The sequence below is a fragment of the Diceros bicornis genome, chromosome 8, assembly GCF_020826845.1.
Source record: "Diceros bicornis minor isolate mBicDic1 chromosome 8, mDicBic1.mat.cur, whole genome shotgun sequence".
Lineage (NCBI taxonomy): Eukaryota > Metazoa > Chordata > Mammalia > Perissodactyla > Rhinocerotidae > Diceros > Diceros bicornis.
This window is the reverse complement of record NC_080747.1, coordinates 12,387,144-12,411,778: the sequence shown is the minus strand read 5'-3', so window position 1 is coordinate 12,411,778 and position 24,635 is coordinate 12,387,144. Positions and strand designations below refer to the sequence as shown.

At 45.4% G+C, this 24,635-nt stretch overlaps 1 protein-coding gene across 1 annotated transcript; it reads left to right on the top strand.

The window, feature by feature from the left end:
• Positions 1 to 4,798: 4,798 nt before the first annotated feature.
• Positions 4,799 to 7,667, top strand: LOC131409292 (fibroblast growth factor-binding protein 1-like). The gene is made up of 2 exons (XM_058546373.1): positions 4,799 to 4,829; positions 6,529 to 7,667. The coding sequence occupies exon 2, from the start codon at positions 6,548 to 6,550 to the stop codon at positions 7,325 to 7,327; it is 780 nt and encodes a 259-aa protein (XP_058402356.1). The 5' UTR covers positions 4,799 to 4,829; positions 6,529 to 6,547; the 3' UTR covers positions 7,328 to 7,667.
• Positions 7,668 to 24,635: the final 16,968 nt, after the last annotated feature.

Below are 24,635 nucleotides of genomic sequence, written 5' to 3'. Positions count from 1 at the left end.
ACTCTGTGAGTTACTTTTTAGGTGGATTCAGAATCAGAACCAAGTAGTGCACACGGCTACAAACAAAATGTGTTCAATATTATGGGGTATGACACAGGGCGTTCCTTAAATAAACATAAATAGATTTTCAGGTTGCATTCACACCAAATGCTGTACCATCAACTCCTCTCTGTCTCTTATTTTTTGGAAGTAAAACTTGAGCACTGTGCATCATTTGATTTGCTATACAAGGATTCTGAAATCCCATGACTAGTGAGCATTTTAAATTTGGAATGTCAACACTCCTCAGAAGATCTAAGATGACTACTTTCTGCCACCTCATTAGATTCTAGCTGATGTTTGTTTGACCAATTTCCTCATTTTCTGACAATGAATAAGTTGTTAATGCACATCATTTGGTCCAAGAAATTAATATCAATTTGATGCAGCAACTCAGGATTTTGTCTGTACATGAGGTCACTTTTGAAGGAGGGGCTGATTTTTGACCAAGTGTGGCCTGGCAAAATGCACAGTTAAGACTCCCCTCAGAACAAAGTTGCATCCACTAATATAATCTCTGATGGCTGCACCCCCAGATGGGAACCCTCTAGGTCAAGGAACCATACGGTAGTAACACACATGAGAATAAAATCAGCTTTTGAACTTGAAATCTCCTGCCAGTGACCAGACTGCATGAGACATGCATTCAACTACCAGCCTTAACCTGTGGTGGTGACCACATGTGTTCAGACTTCCTATGGAACTCCCAAAAGGAAACCTGCTCTCCATCATGTAAATCTCTGATGAAGAGAAGAATGACATAACTCCAGTCTAATCAGGAGTAAAGGACTAGACAAATCCCAAAAGGAACACATCCTCAAAACACCTGACCAGTATACCTGAAAACCTCAAGGTCATCAAAAACAAGGAACATCTGAGAAACTGTCACAGCCAGGAGGAGCCTCAGGCATCATGACTACTAAATGTCGTGTGGAATCTTGGATGGGATGCTGGACAGAAAAGACCATTAGGGGTTGAAAACTTATGTCCACACCAAAACCTGCACATGGATGTTTATAGCAGCTTTATTGATAATTGCCAAAACATTGGAGCAAATGAGATGTCCTCCAGGAGGTGAGTGGATAAATACTCTGTACATCCAGACAATGGAATACTATTAAATGCTAAAAGGAAATGAGTTATCAAGCCATAAAAAGACATGGGAGAACTTTAAAATTGTATTATTGAGTGAAAGAAGCCAATCTGAAAAGAATAAATTCAGATTCCAACTATATGGCATTGGGAAGGCAAAACTATGGAGACAGTAGACAAAGATTGGAGATATCCAGGGATTAGGCAGGAGGGGGGGATGAATAGGTGCAGCTCAGAGGATTTTTAAGGCAGTGAAAGTACTCTGTATGATACCATCGTAGTAGAAACATGTCATTATACATTTGTCAAAACCCATAGATTGTCCAATATCAAGAGTGAACAATTATGGAAACTATGGACTTTGGGTAATTATGATGTGTCAAAGAAGGTTCATTAACTGTAATGATTGGACCATTCTGGTGGAGGATATTGATACTGCAGGCAGCTTTGTAAATGAGGGACATGGTATATAGTGGAATGCTCTGTACTTTCTGCTCAATTTTGCTGGGAACCAAAAACTGCTCTTAAAAATAAAGTCTATTAATGATTAAGAATAGAACGTAGGTAAAAAGTATGGAGGGCTGAACAAACTATGGACTTTACCTTGTAATACTATATCAATATTGCTGCAATAGTTTACAAATGCAGCATTATGATGTAAAAGGTTAACAACAGAGGAAGCTGAGTGAGGTGTGGGGCAGGAGAACTATCTTTCCAAATATTTTGTAAAGCTAATACTATTCTAATATTTAAAACATATATATTAAAGAATGATGGGGTAAGAAGGGAAAGAGAGAGCTTACAATTTATCAAAGTATGAGTAGGTTTACTTTGTTTTTAATAATAATATTAGAAGTGGCCTCCATTTAATTCTTCTCTAATTGTGTGTCAGGTGTGTGCTTAGGCCATATAAACCTCAGCTCCACATGTGCACCAAGAGGATCCAGGGGGACCTTTCCTCCTGGGATTGTTGTGAAAAAGAGTGATGAGCCTTTACATAGTCAGTTCTCCAGGAGTCAGGGATCCCCTTGGTCCTGAGAGTTTGAGGAGGCAATGGGAACCTGCTGAGAACAGTCTTGCTGGAGCTCCAAACCCTCTCTGGTTTCCCCCGTGTACTGTAGAGGTATATCATTTTCTCAGTATATCGAGATGTGAATTAATGAGGGAACACAGCCTTAGCACAATGCTGGCACATTGTAAACACTCACTGGGGTGATGGTCTATTTCTCTCCATGAATATCCAAGAAAGGGTGGGGAGCACAGGGAAGGAGCAGAGGACCAATGACACCAACAGAGAGGAGACAACATCTGAGCTGGGTCTTGAAGGATGAGCTGGTGTGTGCCTGGCAAAGTAAGACTGGAAGGGCATTCCAAGTAAGGGGAACAGCAGGAGCAGAGGCAGGAAGAAAGCAAGTGCACGAGTATTCAAGAAATGTTGGGTGAGTGGTTTACTTTGGCCAGATTACTCTGTGTGTGTGTGTGCGTGTGTGTGTGTGCGTGTCTGGAAATGAGTTTGGAATGACAGGCTGAGTCAATAAGGAAAGGGCTACACAGCCTGGTCTAATAGTATGCCCCCTGTTTGAAACAGAAAGATCAAGGCAGAAGTTGGGATGGGATCACAGGAAGGCTGAAGGTCCATGGAACCCAGTTGGGCAGTTCCATGTTCCCTGCCAAGCTTAGAGACACTTCTTAGAGAAAAGCTTAGAGAAAAGATCGTGGAGTTGACCTGTTTCCTTCTAAATTTGCTTTGCGTTCTGACCTACATCCTTCCTCCAGAAAGAATCTGGCTGCCTTCTGAGGATCAAGATAAATTTCTCATGTTTTCAGAGTCCACCTTGATCTCTATCTGCCTGTGGAACAAGAAGCTTTATCTTGCCTCTGTCCAAATAATCCCCTAAATACCACGTTGTGAGTGCCTGTGTGTGGAGGTCACAGCTTCTATGGGCTGGTGGTCGGGACAATGGGGATAGTCCTTAACTGGTCAGTTTTAAAAGAGGCTTAGAGTTTGGGGAAATGGCCTCCTGCAATGGAACTCATGAAGAGACCCTTTGAAACACCGAGTGACCCAGTCGACATCCATAGCTCTGGGACCTTGGAATTCACAAACTGGTGGACCTTGAATGGACTCCAAACACAGTAACAACTTTTGGTATCTTTATTGTGGGCCAGGGCAGTGTTTTTAAAAATTTCAGTTAGATGCCAGCCCAGTTTCATATTTACACATCTGGATGTTGAGACAACACTTAAAAGTTCATGAAGTCTCTATTTTTGTTAAAAAAATGTATATATGAATAAAAATCATAAAGTCTGACAATAATGACCCCCATGTCAACTTGTTCTCAGTCAATTGGAGCTGAGTGTTGACTTTTAGACATCAGGAACTACCCAGATTGCTGCAGTCCCCAGTGCTCCCTTTTGTCCCTGTTGCAAAGGCAAGGGTCAGTTGCCTTTTAGTATCACTTTGTGCTATTGTTTTCCGTAGAGCTGAGTTAAGAAGAAAATAACAATTTCTTGTGCCCAAATATAATGAAGAGTGAGGTGACAAAATATAATGAGGTCCACATGTTCTTTGTGGAAGTGAATCTCTTTCTATATGCTGAATATGAAAACAAAATATGCCTGTTTTTAAAGACCACATTATGAACTAAATCCAATAAGCTCTACTTTAGGTTAATAGTTCAGCCACCTCAATAGTTTAGTATGAAACCCTAAATGAGGTTCTATTGTTGTCAGCAATCTGTAGAGGAACAAGTGGAGGTTCAGAGGGGTAAAGCTCACACCCCTAAACCAATGCTGTATCCAGGCTTCCACCAGCTCATTCTGGTACCAGACTCTGTCTATAGAAGGCTGACCAGAGTGAGGTCCCCGCAAGTGACCTGAAGGTGAGTATTTTCAGCAGAAACGCCCAGATCAGGAGCTTCCTCTTTGCCAGCCTCTCAGAGCCCCAGGATTCCTCTGCCTACACAGGAACTTTAGGTGCCTCAGTGAAAACAGGGACACAGAGACTAAGACGGCTTCCCCAGCTTCAGTTGCTCACTCACCAAATGTGTCTTGAGAGTGGCAGGTAGGAGGAGATGAGATGATGGATGCAGGGAGGCCCGGGTTTAAACTCTGGGCTCCTCCTCTTCCCAGCAGGGTGACCTTGGATAAGCCCTGAATATCTCCAAGCTCCAATTTTCCTTCTGTACAATGCGGAGAATCATAGCTTCCCACATCACGGAGGGGATGTGATGAGAATGAAGGGAGAGCTTTAGGATACGTAGGCCTAGCACAGTGTTTGGCAACTATGATTATTTCTTATGCTTGTTATTACTCCTCTACTATGGATATTGCTGCTGGGGTCCTCATCCCATCAGGGAGGGTCTTTGCAAGGCTGAGCTGTCCTCCTATCCAGGCCACTGGAGGAAAAGAAGGCCTTGCAGGAAGTAAGTCTAATGCCATGCATGTACACCACCCCCCCACACACACACACAGGATTACATCAACCACTTTTCCTGCAAGAAATGCTCCTTCCAAAAGGGGTGTGGCTGAGAGGAGTGTGAAAAAAGCTCCACAGCTATGTGTGTTGTAAAAACCCTGTCTGCCTGGGCTCCTATAAAAAGGGCCTTCCCTGCCTCACACTGCAAATGAGACAGCTGCAAGCCTGCGAGCTCACTCTGGCATCTGGGATTGCACTGGATCTGCACCCTCAGGACAAGGTAAGAGCCTGGCTCTCTTAAGGGTGTAATTCCACCGCCCTTTGCCAGCTCCTTGAGGACCTCATGTTCCTGGGGTCTGGATTCCATCAGGGACATGTTGAGGCTGAGTCCCAACACCCTGAGGACCGAGTGGGTCTCTGTCTGGTATACCCAGCCTTTGTCCCACCCCTCACTTCGGGATCCCACATACCTTTCACTGTCTTCCCTTTCTCTATCCTAAGGGGAGGCCATATGCCCGGGGTGGAAATGAGATCCAGGCAATTTTCTGGGCCTGCTGGTTTGCAGACAAAATTCTGTGTTTTCTTTTAAAATGGAGCACTGATAATATGAATCATCTTATCATGAACTACACCAAACCAAACCCTGAGTAGTTCGTAGTTTTCTTATTAGCAGTCAATTTTTTCTGAAAAGTAAAGATAAAGGCATAATCCATCAGTAAGTGTTGGTCTACAGGACCAGAGAGATAAGTTCTGGCTGTCTGTCCCAGCTTTGTCACCTGCCCACTATGGGATCTCGAGCAATTTATTTACTGGTCTGAGTTTTAACTGTCATATCTGTTACCTGGGGGTGACTTACTCTTACCTACCAGGTAGGGCTCTTGAGTGGATTAAACAAGATGAGACTCAAATGCTGGTGGAGGACATAGCACATAGCAGATGTTGAATAGAAATCCTATTTCTCTTCTCCTTCCCAGCGTGTTTCTTTTTATCCCCCCCCCCCCCCGGTGAAATTCATGCAGTTTAGTGTAGCATTTTAGGTCATCCTGTTTCTTCAATAATATATTTTTAAAAGCACTGACTGAGGGCTTTCCATATGCCCAGCACTGTGTCACAACAGGACTCCAGAAATCAATTAGACACGATCCTTCCCTTCAAGCCTGCAGTCTAAATGCTCTGGTGGAAATTCACCCCTATCCCCCAGTTCACTTTGCCCAGTCAAATTGAATGACCTCCACTCCCTCATGCCTTTCCTTAGACTCTTACTGCATCCCAAATGCCCCCTCACCAACCCACCCATCTCAGAGTGTCCCACCCCATGCATGTTTAACCTGGGGTCAGACATCGCCTTTCACGTCACTTACCATGTCCTTTCTCCTCGTGTTGTGATCTGAGTCCATGTGGAACTGTGAGTTAGAAATCCAGCACACTGGAGCTAGAGGACAGTTTGCAATTATCTCATCCAACACCTTGATTTCCAGATATAGGAAGTGAGATGCAGAGGAGGAGAGTGACTTGCCCAGTATCTAGTTATAGACACAGTTGGGACAGACTTCTGGTTAATGCTGTTTAAATTCCCCCAAAGAATTGCCTCTAAGCTCTTTAAGACATGACTTACTCATTCGCCTTGAAAAAGTCCACTTCTAATCCAAAGCATAGCCTATAGTAGGTGCTCCATAAATGCTTATTGAATGACAGATGAAAGAGTGGGAAAATACAAGTTTAAATGAGTGAGTGAGAGTTAATGAGGCTGAGAGTGATGAAGGAATGAATGAAGAGTAGGAAATTTTGGACATTCAAGACTCCAGTCAATCAGAAATGTGAACAGATGGGCTGCTTGTCTAGTGATTCTACCAGCCAGAAGTATTCTTGATCTCACTGCCAGCAGGCTGGCATGTGTCCAGGTGGAGGGAGGGTCAGCCTGAAGCCTTGCCCTGCTGAACTGCTGCCCGGCACTGACTCACCTGCCTTTTGTCAAACAGGTTCCACTAAGCTGAAGCCATGAGGTTCCACAGCCTCATCCTGTTGCCCTTCCTCCTTCTGGTTGCTCAGGTGCTCTTGTTGGAGGGGAAAAAGGAAGCAAAGAACCAACATGTCAGCAAAGCCACCACAGATAAACTGCACACTCTGGGCAAGCCCCAGATTGAGCAGAGAAGCCAGCAGACCAAACGGCTTACCAAAGGCAAGTTTGTCACCAAAGACCATGCCGACTGCAGTTGGGTGGTGACTGAGCTGGGGGAGGGCATCGCCCTGAAGGTCGAGTGTACCCGACAGGACAACAAGTTTTCCTGTGTCTTTACCGGCAATCCAAGCTCGTGCCTAGAGTCGAACAACAAGAACGTCTATTGGAAACAAATTGGCCGGAGTTTGCGCTCTCAGAAGGCCATCTGTGGGGACTCCAGGAGTGTCCTGAAGACCAAGGTGTGTAGAAAGAAGTTTCCAGAATCCAATCTCAAGCTAGTGAGCTCCACTTTGATTGGGAGCAAGAGACCCAGCCAGGAGTACATGGAGCCCTCTCCCAGCAAGCAGAGCAAGGTCACTGAGGCGTCCCTCACGGAGCCTAACAAGGTCAACCAGGTTTCCTCCAGGGAGCAGCTCAAGGTCAAAGAGAACACCCTTACCAGCCTGGGGGAGACCCTACCCACGACCACCAAAAATACCGAGTGTGTGGATGACCCAGAATTAGTAAACCAGAGGAAGTCAGCCCTGGACTACTGCGGAGAGTCCTGGAGCTCTTTCTGCATGTTCTTCCTCAGCATGATACAGAGCAACACATGCTAACGAGGTCAAAACAGAACAGAGTCCACCAGGAGTTGTCACATCAAAGCTCTTCAATATGCTGTAAAGTTCTCCAAGTAAGATGAACATTTGTGCTATGAGAGTGCAGTGGAATATTTAAACAGATTTTGTAATTTTTGTTTTCGTGTTTTGGAATTTGCTTTATATTCACGTGATTTTCAGAGGTTGTTCACCAAAGTGTATGTTTCCATGGCCCACTGAGCTATATGCATATGAGCAGTGAGGACCAGTATTCGAGCTGAATGAGCCAGAGTGATTTCAGTGTGATGCACTTTCTGCTGAATTATCAAAGATAATAAAGCTCTGGTAGTCTTTCAGAAATATGTTCAACCGTTGTTTGGTTTCTCTATGTCTAGTTCCAATGATCTCATAAACGAGCCCCAAAACATCAGTGGAAAAAATAGGGAACAACTTCTTGTTCTTCACCCATCCCAAGTGATCTCCAAAAGTGACCCATTGCAGAATCTTTCTACTTTCATCCAATGTTCTGTGGTATTTGATGTTTACTGAACTGTAATAACTAGGATCCCTGATTTCAAGAGGGACACCTGGGGCGTGGTGTGATTAAGACTTTTGTCCGGATCTCACAGATGGTAAGAGGGGAGGCAGATTTGAACTCAGTAGGTCTGCAAGCCAAGTCCTAAGACTAGAGGCATGCCATTCACTGACTCAAGTCAGTGCCCATTACCACCCCCCGCCCCATGCAGGAATCCCGAGCTTGAGGAGCTCATTTCTGCCCTGGGGGAGAAGAGCCTGGGTAAGTACAGCGCCCTGTGATGAAGACTCTAATGGAAGGGGGAAAAGGCAGCATGGAAAACCAGCCAGAAGAGGTAGAAACTGCTAGAAGATCCCAGATTGAGCTTCCTAGAGGAGATGATACTGGAGCTGGATTTTGGACAGAGTATCTTTAGGTAGGAAATGGGGCAGAATGGGGCACTTTAGGCAGATGACAGCATGTGTAAAAACAAAGAAATGAGGAAATCCTAGAAGATGGAGGAGACCACGTGGCTGGAATGTGGTTGGCTGCAAGGATGACACTGCTATTAGTCATTTCCACGTTAGTATGAAGGATCTGAAATTGTTTTAGCTCAAGAGTTAGGGAGAGAGGATGATGTGTCCCCAGTGCCTTATCACAATTCCACTAAGAGCACAAAGTGCAGAGCAGGAGTTGGTAAAAGCACTGTTCTTCAGAGTCTCTGTCAGTGGCAGTGAGGAATGGCAGATGGGGTGGAAGGGTGGCATTTTACACTCACCAACATACCAGGACCTACCCTGAGGGTTGTCAGTGGCCAATCCAGAGTGTGGCAGGCTCAGAGTGACATTTGGCTGTCATCATCAATACCATCAATACTAACATTTATCTCCCACTTGTTATGTGCCAGGCACTGTGCTAAGCTCTTTCCATGGAGTATGCATGCATTCATTCATTCACTTCTTCATTCAACACATAATATTGGGCATAGACTCTGCCAGACTCTGTTCTAGGGGCTGGAGATACAGGAGGATGCTCTGCCCCATGGCACTACCAGAGAGGAAAGCGATGATAAACTCACAAGTATACAAGAGATAGAGAGGAAGAGTAAAGGAGGGGAAGTGGGTAGAAGTGATGGAGGATAACCAGTCTTAGATGAGATGGTCAGGGGAGGCCTCTCTGTGGAGGTGACTTTTGAGGCTAGACCTAATTGAAGTGAGGACTCAAGCCAGGTGACTCTCTGGGTTAAGCATATTCCAAACAGAGTGAACAGTCAACGCAAATTGCCTGAAATTAATTAATTAGTTTATTTATTACCTACTATGAGCTCCTACTATGTACCAGACACTGTTCTGGGGATAGAAAAGGGCAGCAAAAACTAAAAAAAAAAAAAAATCCCTCTCTTCCTGGTGCTTCTATTCCAATGACTGGATGCTGCTTGGTGTGTTCAGAAATATCAAAGACTGCAGCGTCTTTGTAGGACAGGGCCCAGGATCTGACTCGTGAACCTTACCCCCACTCCTAATTGAACCAACATCCCAGACCCTCCCCAACCCCCTCCTAGCCACACCTGGGGAAGGACATTTTCCCTTAAGGTCTACACAGATTGTCAGCCTTGTGACTCCTCTCCCCGACTCATACATCTCAATTCAATGTAGTCCTAAGATAGGAAAACACTGTTAAACACTTCCGGGAGTCATTAAATAATAACCTTAGTCTGGTCAGGGTGATGTAAACATTGGAGAACCGACTAGGCCAGACCCGAAGCCCTCTTAAGATCCCTTCCAGCCCAGGAAGGTGATGGATCTTCTGCTCACTCATGGCCTGTGGCCACTGGCAGAACTCAGAGGACACTTATTTCCAACATGACAGAGTCAACTGGACCTGGACTAGAGGTTTGCCTCTGCTGCTTCCCAACCAAGGTCTCTGGCTCAATTATTTAACCCGTCTGAGCACCAGTGACTCATCTCAACAATGGGGACAATGAAACCATCTGTAAAGGTTCTTGTAAGACTGACAGCGGTTGAGAAATCTAAAGCTCCTAGTGCCCCTCGGTGTCCGTAGCAGGTGTTCCACACAAGTGACCATCCAAAGTCCACAGCACAAGACTGGTTGTGGAGGGAGGTCAAAAATTCCTTTGGTAAACTCTTTAAATGTGAGAGGTTTTTTTCTTAGTGCAAAAGGCAATGGGAATCACCTAGTATGGGCCTGTGGCTTTGCCCCATTCTCTAATTCAATCCCCTGACACCCCTGTGTGTTATCACCCTCATTTTCTACATGAGGAAACTGAAGCTCAGAGAAGCTGAGCAGCTTGCCAGAGTCAGAAACATGAAGTGGCCGAGTCTGTAAGTCAGACACCCAGGTCGGGCAGTCCCCAAGTCCTTTCTGCCCCTCAACCATTCCCACATTTACATCTCCAGCCAGATCTCTCTCTGACCGCCAGCTGCTCACTCAGCATCGCCACTTGGATATCAAAAAGGTATCTTAAACATCACATGTCCAAAACGCACTGCTTATCTTTCTCCCAAATTCTTGCTCCTCTCTCCTAACTCAGTTCGTGGTAATGCCATCCTTCAAATTGCTCAGGTCAGAACCCTTGAGAGTCATATTTGACTCTTCTCACCCTGTACATCCAATTCACCTACAAGTCCTGCCATCTACATCTTCAGAATATATTCCAAAACACGGCTTTTTGCCACCTGATCACCTCCAGCCTGGTCCAACCCCGCAGCCTCTCCTACCTAGATTATTGCAGTAGTGTCCTGACCTGTCTCCCTGCTGCTGGCCCTGCCTCCTGCAGTCTATTCTAGTGCAGCAGCCAGAGAGATCTCTTCCAAAGCACAAGTAAGACCACCTCATTTCTTTGCTAAAAACCCTTCTGTGGCTTGCCATCTCATTGAGAGTAAATGCCAAAAATTCTTGCAATGCCTTACAGAGCCCTATGTGACCTGGGGCCCTCACTACTTTCTGACCTGATCTCCTAGGATCTAATCCTGCATTACTCTGCTCCCCCCATGCTGTTCTTAGAGCTCATTCTGCACCCTCCTGCCTCAGGCCCTTTGTACTTGCTCTTCCCTCTACCTGAAACACTCTCATACTTCTTTCATATCCCTACTCAAATGTCACCCTAGTCCCCAACCCTGCTTTATTTTTCCCCATAGCCCTTGTCATCACCTGACATGCACTACATTTACCTGTTTCACTTGCTTATTAGCTTATTGTCTGTCTCCTCTTAGAACGTAAGCTCGCAGAGAACAGACTTTGTTTTGGCCACTACTGTTTCTCTAGCCTTTTGTACAAATCCTGGATCTCAACACATATTTACTCTATTTTTAAAATAGGTTTAACACAAGAGAATCATTTCATTGTTAGACAACCCTCAGCCCCAATTCCTGTTCCAGAAATGTGATTGAGGTTAAATTGCTTACCCTTAAGAAGTCTCAATTTCTTTATCTGAAAAATAGCACTCAAATAACTCTTCCTTATATGTTAAATGAGTCAAGGAATATAAGTACTGAACTCTCTGCTTGGAACATAGTCATTGATCAAAAATGTTGGTTGTTTGCTAATCTTCGACAAAGCAGCTAAGAACATACAAAGGAGAAATAAAAAAGTCTCTTCAATAAATGATGTTGGGAAAATTGGACAGCCACATGCAAAAGAATGAAAGTAGACCATTATCTTATACCATATACAAAAATTAACTCAAAATGGATTAAAGAATTGAAGGTAAGACTTGAAACCATAAAACTCCTAGAAGAAAATATAGGCAATACACTCTTTGACATTTGTCTTAGGAGGATCTTTTTGAATACCATGTCTACTCAGGCAGGGGAAACAAAAGAAAAAATAAACAAATGGGACTTCATTAGACTAAAGAGCTTCTTCCAGGCAAAGGAAACCAGGAACAAAACAAAAAGACAGCCCACCAATTGGAAGAAAATATTTGCAAATCATATATCCGACAAGGGGTTAATCTCCAAAAACATAAAGAACACACACAACTCAACAACAAAAAAACAAACAACCCTATCAAAAAATGGACAGAGGATATGAACAGACATTTTCCCAAAGAAGATATACAGATGGCCAATAGGCACATGAAAAGATGCTCAACATCACTAATTATTAGGGAAATGCAAATCAAAACGACATTGAGATATCACCTTACACCTGTTAGAATGGCTATAATTAACAAGACAAAAAATAACAAATGTTGGAATGGTTGTGGAGAAAAGGGAACCCTCATACACTGCTGGTGGGAATGCAAACTGGTGCAGCCACTATGGAAAACAGTATGGAGATTTCTCAAAAAATTAAAAATAGAAATACTATATGACCCAATTATCCCACTACTGGGTATTTATCCAAAGAACTTGAAATTAACAATTCAAAGAGACTTATGCACCCCTATGTTCACTGCAGCCTGATTCACTATAGCTAAGACATGGAAGCAACCCAAGTGCCCATTGACTGATGAATGGATAAAGAAGATGTGGTGTATATGTACAATGGAATACTACTCAGTCATAAAAAAGACAAAATCATCCCATTTGCAAAAACATGGATGGACCTTGAGGGTATTATGTTAAGCGAAATAAGCCAGACAGAGAAAGACAAACACTTATGATTTCACTCATATGTGGAAGATAAACAAACACATGGGCAAAGAGAATAGACTAGTGGTTGCCAGAGGGGAAGGGGATTGTGGGGCGGCCATAAGGGATAAAGGGGCACATATAGATGGTGATAGACAAATAATAATATACAACTGAAATTTCACAATGTTATGAACTATTACAACTTCAATAAAATTGCCTGTTCTCTAGGCTTGTGACAAAGACAGCGAGATCTGTATCTCACCAGCTTATGTGCATTTATTTATAAAGACTTTCTCTTTGTGATTTCCGTTCCACTAACCTTTTTAGAGAGAGAGCTTTGATTTTACAAAGATGTTTTGAAAAGATAAGAATTGAAGGAACACGTGGGTGGCACCATGAAGCCTCAGACAATCTGATGCCAAGAACACGAAAGAGGCCAAGCCAGCAGAAGGGAGCCAGGAGAGAGTGGAGGGCTGCAAGGAACTGGGCAAAGAGACACTGGCCTTGAATCGGACGGGCCCAGAGTTGAGTGGGCTGCTTCTCCGGGTGGCAGGAGACAAAGGGACCCGTTCTCTAGGAGGTGTGCGAGTTCTCCCTGGCAGGCTCAGAAATCCTGCCAAACTTGGCAGCTTCTCCAGGTAAGTTGAGGGAGGTGGGGTGAGGGGTGCAGAGTAACGCTTTGCTGCAGGCAGGGCGGCATGGAGGTAACAGCATGGGCTCTGGTGGCAGAGACGTGGATTTGGATCCTGGCTCTGCTACTTACTAGCTGCTTAGACCTGGGCACATTTCTTAACATTTCAGAGACTCATCTTCACTCATTCATTCAACAAGTGATATTGAGCGCCTCCCATGTCCTGGACACTAGAGGCAACATGAGCAATTAGAATAGCCAGTGTTTATTGAGCACGTACTGTAGGCCAGGCACTGCTCTATGCATGCATATGATCTCATTTCATCCTCACAACCTCCCACAAGGAAGCACTGCCCTTATCCCCGTGGAGAAGCTGAGACGGAGGAGGTTAAGAGACTTGCCCAAAGTCATAGTAATACCAGGAGGGGAGTCACGTCTAAGCATTCTGGCTCCAGGGCCCATGCACTTGACCACTATAGCACTTGCAAGAAGCTGGAAACTCCAACATCAACGCGCCATTGGGAGGCAAGCAATGCTGCAGGGCGGGGGTTGACGGTATATGGTGCGATCTGCCTAGAGCATCAGGTGGAGCTGGAGGAGAGGGAAGCAGCAGTCAGAATGTCGGAGAAGGGTTCCCTGAAGAAGTGATAACTGACTTAAGACCTTTAGGGAGAGGACGTTACCTGGGCAAAGCAAACGTGCGTGGAGAATGGCCCCGGCGAAGCTGTGGCGGGTGCTCTCTCAACTGTAATAATAAAAGATCCAAGTGTTGATTGGCAATCCTGGCAGCACTGGGGTCTTCTGCTTCTCTCCCCTCCCTCCTACAGCCTAGCCTCCACAAGGAGGCACCACCTTTAGGTCTGGGGTTCCTAGATGCTCTGAGAACCTTCCCGTGGATAGAGCGGCCCCCACCTTGACTGCTCTTAGAACTAGGTGCCCAGTGGATCCACTGAGAGGAAGCAGGCCTCAGGCGCTGGGAGCCCCTGGTGAGCAGCATGAGCCCATCTGGTTCCTTTCTGCTCTCAGGATTTAGCACCAACCTGGCACAAGGCAACTGCTCAATCAGCAGCAGGGTTTGTCAACCTCGTCACTGTGGACAGGTTGAGCCGTTAATTCTTTGCGGTGGAGGATTGTCCTGTGCATTTTAAACATTTAGTAGCATCCCTGGATGCCTCTGGCAACCTTCCACTTGTGACAATCAAAAATATCTCCAGAAGTTGCTAAATGTCCCCTGGAGAGAAACCAGTAGAGAGCAACCGGACTATGGGGAAGTTGTAGCACATTCTCCACTCACTTAGGTTCATGCAACATCACGCATTCTGCCAGGAGGCAGAGGGTGGAGAGAGAGAAGTGTAAATGCATGAATACTGCAGACAATCCCAACGGCCACAGTGTGCAGGGCAAACATGCCCCAGCGTGAGCATGATGTGGAAGATGGGAGTTTGCTGCTGCTCAGTCGTCTCTGGTGTCCTCGTGTTTAAAATTCTGTATTTTATTTTGCTATAAATGCAAACCAGTGACTTTCCCTGGTACTCAACGGAAGAAAAGGCTATAAAGGCAATTTTGACTGAAGTCAATTTTTACAAACACAGGCACTGACACTAGAACCTGACAGCCATGTGTGATGTGACTCAGTGGTGGCATTTTTGTATTGTATGCTGTCAGAACTGGCTTCCAAAGTCAAGTGACAGGCTCCATTGAGAGCAGTCAAGGTGGGGGCTGCTCCTCCCACAAAAGAGTCCCCAGAGTATCTAGGACCCCCAAGTTCCAAATGTGCTGGCCTCCCTCTGCATCCACTCCCAGTAGTGCAAGTGCTCTGGAATTGTCTTTCCTGGAACTGGGCACGGGGTTTGCTCTAAGCCGAGTCCCAGGGCATGCTGGGGTTTGACAAGAGCAGGAGCCCAAGAACCCAGATGGGCCACCCCAGCATAGAGACCACTGTCGTCGGGGAAGCTTGAGGCTGGGGCCTTCGGACTCTGGGAACCAGACAGGGCCAGATGCAGAAGCAAGTGTGAGGGCCAGACAGGACAAAAAGGTCATTGATTAGGTGCTTCCTGCATGCTAGGGGCAGTGATTCCCAATGCTGGCTGCAGGTTAGAATCACCTAGAGGGCTTTAGAAAATCCCAACGCCCAGACTGCCCCCACACCAATGATATCAGAGTCACGGGCTGGACAGCTCAGGAAATTTTCAAGGTCTGCAGGTGAGTGTGATGGGCAGCCAAGGTTGAAATCCACTCTGCCAGGCACTGTTCAAAGGCTTTCCCTGCATAATCTGGGAATCCAGCCTCACCACAATCTTATTGTCAAGACTGTCCTACAGATAAGGAACTGCGGGTGCAAGGAGGTTCGTCATTTGCCAGGGTCAGAGTTAATAAGGGGCAGAGCCTGGAATCTCCCCAGGCAGCCTGCCTCCAGAGCCCACACTCCCGAGGCTACATACAGACACGAAGGCACTGTGTAGTAGAAAGAGCAGGGACCTGGGTTTAAAACTCACTTCTGCCCGCCAGTGCCTGGGGAGACCCCTGGGCAAGTTGTTTCATCCTTCATTCTTTCAGCTTCTTGTCTGCAGAGCAGGGGGGATGTTATCTTCTTTGTAGAGTGCTGGGAGGATTCAACGAGATGGTGTTTATGAAGCTCCTTATAGCATTTCTGGCACATAGTTCAGCGCTTTGTTATTTATCTTTATCATTAGACCAGGTGGCCAAAAATGGGTCAGCAGCTGGGACGGTGGATGTTGAGATGGGAGCATCACTTGAGACATTGATGTGCTGCAGGGTAGGCATCAAGAATGAAATGCAAAGTGGCAAAACTGAGGCTGATTCCAGAAGGGAGGCACCAATAGTCCAACAGACAGAGAATATGTAAGAGGGGACGAGGCCAGGATAGCCAGGGGCACGTGAAGGGGCCCGTACCAGGCCGTGCCTCCCTCTGCCATCCACATCCCCCACCCCTGCACTCCCAATCATGGTAAACCCGGCACCAGCCAAGCGTGAAGGTTTTGTGGCTGCCTCCGTCTGCCTTAGCACCCCCTTTGCTCATTCCTCCCTCTATCTCAACCTGTGCCCATTTCCTCCTAGGCCCTGCCTGGCAAAGGTTAACAGATAACTGGCATTTGCTAAAGAGAAGCTCAGGTATGACCCCCTCTCACTTCGCTAACCTGATGCATACTCACCTTCAACCAAGGGTAGTGGCCATTTAAAAAGGGACATTAAAAGAACAAAGAGAGGGAACGAGGAAGAAAGAATGTGCCATTTACTTTTGATAATTCAAAAGTAATACATGTATATAATAACAAGAACAACCAACAAACCAATAGGTGCAAACAAATAAAAGGAAGAAAGAACACAACCCCATCCATTGGCAGACTATATTGTTCATACATGTGTATATATCCTGCACATCCTCTTTTAGACGCACGTAAAAAGATTTTTAATGGGATTATAATATCAGATGCTTTTATAACTTGTTTTGTCTCTTAAATTATCATGAACAAAAAAAATCATGAACATCTTTGATGACACGCTTGTTTTTGCAACATCTTTTTAAGCTTAAATAGTGTGCAGTATGTGATATATTGTAAATTATGGTAAAAACTTTCCACTGTTAGCAAATTAAATTGCTGACAATTTTTTGTTATTATAAACAATGCTGTTAGAAACCATCCTTAAAGATAAATCTCTTTTTTTTCACATTTGGGAATCTTTTTTCTTTAGGATAAATTCCTAGAAAGTAGACTACCAGGTCTTTTGAAAGATACTTCTCAATTTTGAAAAATTCAAACATTGGTAAGTAAAGAGACGAACGTAATGAGTGTCTAAGTACTCTTCACCCAGCTTAAACAACCATCAACTTGCGGCCAATCTTGTTTCATCTATACCTGGTCCCAGCTATCTTTCCCCTGGATTGTTTTGAAGCAAATCCCAGACATACATCATTTCATTCATAATATTTCAACATGTATTTCTAAAAGGTAGGGCGAGAGCACACTCGTTTTTAAAGCTCTTGGAACATACTTCCAAACTGCCTGCCAAAAAATTTTGCAGCAGTTTCCATTCCCACCAACAGTATAAGAATGTGGCTATTTCTCCTTACTTTTGTCAACTCCAGGTGTACAGTTCAGTGTCCAGTAAGGTGATGGCAGACAGGGAATCAAACACACCAAGCTAAAGCAGAGAGTTCAGCAGAGGTGATTAAAGACAGGGAACTAGTTACAACAATATTGGAAAAGCTAAAAGGGCAGTTACAAGGCAGAAGCTTCCCACCTGCAGCCTAGGGCGGGAGAGACAAAGGGAGTTGGTGGAGTGACCAGAGCCCAGGAGCCAGGGCACCGGGCTGGAGCTGGGACCCTGGAGGGAAGAACCCCCTGAGGGGAACTGAAGTCACAGTGGTTGCTGGAAATGCCACCAGAAGAAGAGAGAGGGAATGCTCTGGCTTCTTCCTTCCCTCTGCTCCACTGGCCAATCCCAACCTGAAGCCAGTGGGCAAGGGAGTCTGAGAAATGAGTTCTCTTTAGCACCCTCGCCCCACCATGCAAAGCAGCTTGGGACAGGATGGGAAGTGGATCTGAGAGCCAACAGGCCGACGGACAGCATGCTGACCATTGCTGCTTCAGTTTAGCCTTGTTAGTTAATATGAGCTACTTATGGGCCAAAAAAATATCTCCAAGTAGTGAGGAAAGACATGAGATTGACACTGTCATAAAGTGTAGACTACAGAACAAGCAGACACGCATTATTGGAGTGAGTGTAAATTAGTACAACCCATTTTGAGGGGAATTTGTCCATATCTCTCAAAATTTAAAATCAAGCTGTTTAGCCTAATAATTTCCCTTCCAGAGATTTATGCTACATATACTTGCACATAACAAAGATGTGTGTGTGAGGATGTTCGTTATGGCATTGTTATCATCATAAAACACTGGAAACAACCGACAAATCCACAGGTACTGGTTAAAAAACGTGAATGAGTGAGTTGGAATGATTTCTAAGAGATGCAGCTAAAGAAATAAAGGTTAAAAAAAAAAACCACTGTGCATATTATGCTTCCGTATACTTATAAATTAATATGTGTATAAAATATTTCTCAACTTGTATACAAGGGTTTCTCAAATCACTAGCAGCAGCTGTTGCTTTTGGCGAGAGGAAACAGGGGATGGCAATAGGACAGAGACTTGTCTTTAAATTTGTTCACTACGCTGTGTATTAGGCTGAACCATATGAAGTTACCAACATTCTGTCACTTTTGACCCACAAAACAGCAATTTCATATGGTCCAAACTAACATTCCTTTATCAAAGAAAGAAATAACTAATTTTTAGAAGATCAGCAGGAAGAGCTATTACATTGGAATGTGAGTTTGAGGTTGACATTTTCAGGAAGATAAGAAGGTGACCGGTGATATGTCACCCTTCCCAGTGTCAGGATGATTCCATGTCTCCTCCCAGTTAAGTTAGAAAAGCCAGAGTGACAACCCATGAGCTCGATTCTTTCAGAAGAGTTATACAAGGAAGACTTCTTGATTCTCAAGACAATAAAATAGACTTTTAAAGAGGCTTAAAATGAAGGAGAGTTGAGAGGCAGTTTGGAGCTGTGTCTGCTTTTCTGTCAGCTCTGAATGCTGCCAGAGGCACAAAACTAACCCAAACCAGGAAGCAAATTATCCCTCTGCCACTGTTTGAGGATGTTGTGTAGCTATCTGTTCCCAAAGCTTAAGTACAAATTTCTTCACTTTGAGAGATTAAAAAAACTTAGGCAAACTTGACAACTTTTGATGAAAGACACCCCAAGGCCTTTCACATACCAGAGCCTGCCAGGGACTTGCAGGGCCTCCCACGGATGACTGGGCTTGTTCTGATTCACCAAGAGCATCTCACGGGAGGGGATGGTGGTGCTGGGACCAGGACAGCAAAGTGCAGAAGTGGGTAACAATAAGACCAGGAAAAGCAGCCGAGGTTGGTGGAGCACTAAGAATGTGTGGTACTTTGTGCCCATTTTACAGGACAGAAAAATGAGGCTTCAGGCGGTCGAATAACCTAGAACCTAGGTCTGTCTTACTCCAAAGCTTGTTCTCCCAGTGGTCACCCAGGATGTGACAAATGTTGAAGATAACAGCTGGTGACGGATGATGCCAGCTAGGAAAGGCTGATGCTGGGCGAGAGTCATTTGTTGGGCATGGGCTGCTCGGCAATGGGAAGAGGTGGTTGGCAGCACCTCTGGTCAGGTCATTCAAACCCTTCTTCAAACCCTTCAGTGGCTCCCCATCGCCTTCAGAATGCAATACAAATTTAGCGCAGAGTACAGGAGGTGCTCTGGGCTCTGCCTGCCTTGCCAGTCTCTCCTCTTCCCACCACCTCCAGCCCCTGCTAGACGCCATCGTCCAGGAGAACCCAACCACTTTCCCTTCCAGAGCGTCCTGTGCCCTCTCAAGCCTCCTGCCTTTGCCATCGCATATGCTGTTTCCTGCCTGGATCGCCCTTCCCCCATGCACGTGGCGCACTGTAGGACCCCTTTTCTCATGCTCCTTCCCCACCCTCTCCCTTCCCACTCCCAGCTGAGCAGGGACTCCTTTTCTTGACTTCTGTTGCCCCTGTGCTTCCCTCTAGTCTAGCACCCCTCCTTCTTCTCTCCCTCCCACTCTCTCTGTCTCCTTATTTCCTCCTTCTCCTTTCTTCCTACCACCTTTTATTCCTTCTTTTTTTCAACACCTTTTCATCGGGAACCTACTCTATACCAGTTACTAAACTGCATTTGGGGGATGAAAGTTAAATAAGAAAGGTCCTTTTCTTCATGGAGCTCATTGTCAAGAGCAAGAGGCAGACAGAGAAAGCCCAGTTACCAAAAGTTTCTACATGTCCAGCACTGTGTTATGCTCTCAGCAAACATTACTTCACTTAACCAACACCGCAATCCTACGAGGTAGGGACTTCTGTTTTTCAGAGGAGAAAATTGAGGCAGGATCAGGGTTTGAATCCAAACCATCTGTCATTAAACTCTGTGTTCCTAAATGCCAAGATAAAGGAGGAGTTTAACAAGAATGTAATAAATGCAACAAAAGCACCCAGAAGCCTAAACCTAGCTAAGGACAGATAGAACCTTCTAGGATCAGATGATGCCACAGAGGGTGATGCCTTAAACGGGGGTTAACATGGGCAAAGCCACAGAGGTAAGGAAAAGCATGGCTCCCACAGAGAACCCCAGGCAGTGGGATATTGCTGGACGCATGCCTAAGGTTGGAATGGGAAGGCAAAGTATTGGTCGGGCTGCAGAAAGCCTCGTTTGTCAGCACTTGAGTGAGAGTGCTGGCAGGAAACAGGTGTAAGATGCAAGGTGACTGAAGAGCGTTTAATGAAGGGACTATTACAAGGATGTGGCAGGGTTAAGGAAAACCACCAAGGGGTGATGAAACACCTGGGCTAGCAACTCTGAGCCAAGGAGCCACCACCTCCACTAGGCCAGAAGGAGCAAAGGAGGAGACTGTTACCAGAACCCAAGAGGGAACTGTAGCTTTAACACTAGAGACCCCACCCCACCACCACTGGTGCTAGAGCCTTTGGGAGAAGAACCTGCAGCTTGGACGCCAGAGAATAAATATCTAGGCTTCTTTCTCCTCCTGCCCTCTGACATCCTTCTGGTGCCACCCAATGACCAAACCCAATCAGAAGCCAGAGGGCAAATGAGCCCAGCTGAGCCAGTCCATAAGGTCAGTCTTCTGGGTCAGAGAAGGGTCGAGAAAGGTGCCAAGTGGATCTGGAAAGGGAGGTGGAGACCATCCAGCACTTCCAGGTTAACGAGTTGATATTTTATCCTGTATAGTGACGGTCACCATAGAAGGATTTTAGGTAAGGAGGCAACATGGTCAGATACGGGTTTTCATAAAGACCTCCCTGACAGTAGTTTAGTGGACAGAGATGTAGGCAATGAGGCAGGAGCCAGGGAGACCAGAAAGACCAGGGGGAAAAAGGTAAGAGATGGCAAGGAGCTGAAAACAAGTACAGATAGAAAGGAAAGAGGTTATGCTTTGATGTAAAAAAAAAGAAAGAAAGGAAGAAATTGATGGGTCTTAGTGAAGACAAAAACCAGGATTCATATTTGATGACCAACTGAATTTTTGTGCCAGCAACTGAGACTGAAAAAAAAGATACAAAAGGAGCGAAAAACAGGTTTAGAGAAAGGTAACAAGTTTGGGACTTTTGTTTGGGACAAGTTGAATTTAAGTTGTTTATGGGACATCAAAGTATAGATATCTAGCAGACATTATGATTTTAGTCCAAAAATTGAGTAGTCTCTGTTCAGAGATTTAGATATTAAAACTATTAGTAGGAAAATTCTAGTTAAATCCATGAGAGTGGATGAGATGTCCCAGGGAGAGGGGGTATCTGCAGAAGAGGGCCAAGTAGGCTAGGGAGCGTGAGCACTGAGATGTGGGAGGATGAAGAAGAGCCTACACAGGAGATAGACGAGGAGAAAGACCAGAGAAGACAAGGGAAGCCAGAGAACGATGCTTCTTGAGAGAAGAGGCTGGAGTGATCAACAACATTAAACACAGTAGAAACAAAAGGACAAGAGCGTCTGCTGGTTGGATCCTAGGAGGTCATAGCTGACTTTAGAAAGAGCAGTTAAGATTGAAGCTGGTGGATGGATTGCCGTGGGTTGAGGAATGAAGTGAAAGTGAAGAAGTGGACGCTGAGAATGTAAACTACTCTGCTTACAAGTCCGGGTGAGGAGGGAGAAAAGTAGGATGATACCCAGGAGGACCACCAGGTCAGCAGAGTTTTATGGTATGAAGGAGGCTTTGAGGAAGAGCTGGTAGAGAAGGAGAAGCAGAGAAGAGGGAGAAGGTGATGATACTTCAGAAAAGGGAGGATCACTGATGGAGCCCAGACCTGGAAGGACCAAGAAGGGGCAGGGCCGAGCACCCTCTGTACTCTAATTGCCTAATTACTTGTCCCCACACCCCACTACTATGTTGGGAGCTCCATATCCTCTGTGCCAAGCATAGTGCCTGGCACAAGGTCATGCCCAATCAATGTCTGCTGAGTGAATGAGTGAGTAGATGGCTGGGTGGATTTTCAGTGCTATAAAATAGGAGCAGAAGAAAAGATGCTTCTCTCTGCAACTTGCATGAGAATACTAAGGTTTAAAACACGAACTCATCCAACAGTGCTCCAGACATCTCGAGCAAGATAATGGTCTGCAGTGAGGAATTCTTTAAGATTTCCTTTACAGATACACACTTAAAAACAAAACTTCCAACCACATCAGGCTGGACGAAGGCCTCTTTGGTGAGAGTTGTTGGATTATACTGAGAAAGGTTAGCAACCAACCATCTGGGCCGGCTCCGTGGCTTAGCGGTTAAGTGCACGCGCTCCTCTGCTGGCAGCCCGGGTTCGGATCCCAGGCGCGCACCAACGCGCCGCTTCTCCGGCCATGCTGAGGCCGCGTCCCACGTGCAGCGGCTAGAGGGACGTGCAGCTATGACGTACAACTATCTACTGGGGCTTTGGGGAAGTAAATAAATAAATAAAATTATTAAAAAAAAAAAAAGAAACCAACCATCTTTGTGTTTAGATTAATTGGATATTTTAAAGCACTGATTTTTATTACCTCATTGAATTTGGCTTATAAGAGGCTACTGTAGTTCTTTCTCAAGGCATTTCTTCAGGTTTTCAGTTGAATTTCTCTTCCAGAGCTACTAAGGGTTTGGCCACATGCAAAGAGAGCTGAGGAAGGGGTTCTTAATCCACTTGATCAAAGTCTCCAAGGACTGTGGTCTCCATTACTCATCTGTCCTATCTGCTAATAGAAATATCTTGGGCCTACAGTTGGCTGCATCAACCAGGGAAGCCACATGCATAGTGACTGGAAAAGCTTCAGACCTCGTCCAATGATTCCCCACATGTGTAGGGGAGGAATTAGACACAGTGATGTGAAGGGATGCACCCAGAGCCACTCACTCAACAAGAGGCAGATCTGGGACTGGGCCAAGCCCCAGGAGGGATGCAAGAGGCGGAGGCTGGTCAATGCCCTCAAGGCACATCTAGTGCAATTAGGGAGATAAGCCACTCACTGGTGAAACAGTGAAATCCATGAGTTGATTAAACGTCAGGTGCTGATGGAATCTCATTGTTGGGGAGAAGAGTGAGCAGGAAGCTGGGAGAAGGCTGTATGGAGAAGCTGGGACTTCAGCTGGGCTTTGAGAGGGAGGAGAGAAGGAGATAGAGAGGGATTTATAATCAGAGGGAACAGCATGAGCAAGACCTCAGAGGTGAGTTGGTGTGGTCAATCCAGGGGACAAAGAGGAGAGCCAGACTGTGGGAAGAGACAAGGTTAACTGACTGATACCAAGTCCCTACTCAGGCCTGCCAGGGCTCCCACCCTAGCTTACTGCAGCCTTCCCATAAATTTATGAGGCAGGTTTTGGTTGTTGTTGTTGTTGCCATTTTATAAAGGGGGAAACTGGGACTCCTTGGTATCCGGCAAAGCTGGTGTTTGAACCAGTCTGTCTAATGACAAATCTTTTGTGCTTTTCACTCTGCTTCTGTGTCTTCCTGGAGGGGCCAAGTGAAGCTGCATTGATGACGAGATCTCCCACTGGAACTGGGGAGATCTTGGTTCTACCCCTGAATTGCTGAGTGACCTGGGCAAGCGAGTTAGCTTCTTGCCCTCCTTCCCTCCTCTGTCTACGTGGTAGTGATGGTTCCTGTGTTGTACATGGGAACAGCAGTTCCTACCATCTGCCTGGTTCAGATCAGCCCAGGGGGTTTCCTCCATTGGGTTCTCACTCCAGGGGATGAGTTGATGGAGTGTCATGGTCACTTTATGGCAGAAAAGAAGGAGGCAAATCAGTAATAGCTGTTAAAGCTTCCACCCTGTGGCACACTCATTTCCACTTCTTTGGCCAGTGCAAATCCAGTGGCCACACCCAAGCTGAAATGGGCAGGAAAATGCCCTTTTAGGGTGTAAATGTGTGGAAGAAATCTGGAAAGAGTAATGAGTACCACAAGTAACTAACTACTGTATCTTTCTGAATGTTTTGCAAGAGGTTTTTACATACCTGAGTTCTTTTTATCTTTAGAACTCCCTGTGAGGCTTTAAACCTCAGGATGAAGAATGTAGATGTGCTTCTAGGCAATGCAGAGCCCTTTAAGATTTCCAAGGAGTGAAGGATAGAGGTGGTAAAGTTTGATAAGTCAACAACAACTACAATCAAAGTGGTATTGGAGATCAGTGATGATGGTGATCAAGTGCAGGGTGCATTTGCAGTGGGAGAACCTGAAAAGATGGGAGCCGTGGAAAGATACTGCAATAGTCCAGGTGCCATCTGGACTTAGGATGGTGGTGATGGAAAAATAAGGCAAATCTACAGCAACATTTTTACGCAATAAACACTAATTGAGTACCTACTCTGTGCCAAGCACCGTGCCAGGCCCTAGAGGTAAGGAGATGGATAAGAATGATGTGACTGTGGAGGCACTTCCAGTCCTGGTGGATGAGACAGACGTGAACAACTCTTCCTCTTAGGAAATAAATAGAATTAACAAACCTTGACCTTGGATATGGCCACTGGGTTTGCTTCAGCCAAAGAGG

Bases quoted from the DNA above. Each gene is read 5' to 3' on its own strand.
- LOC131409292 (XM_058546373.1), top strand. From the start codon at position 6,548: ATGAGGTTCCACAGCCTCATCCTGTTGCCCTTCCTCCTTCTGGTTGCT.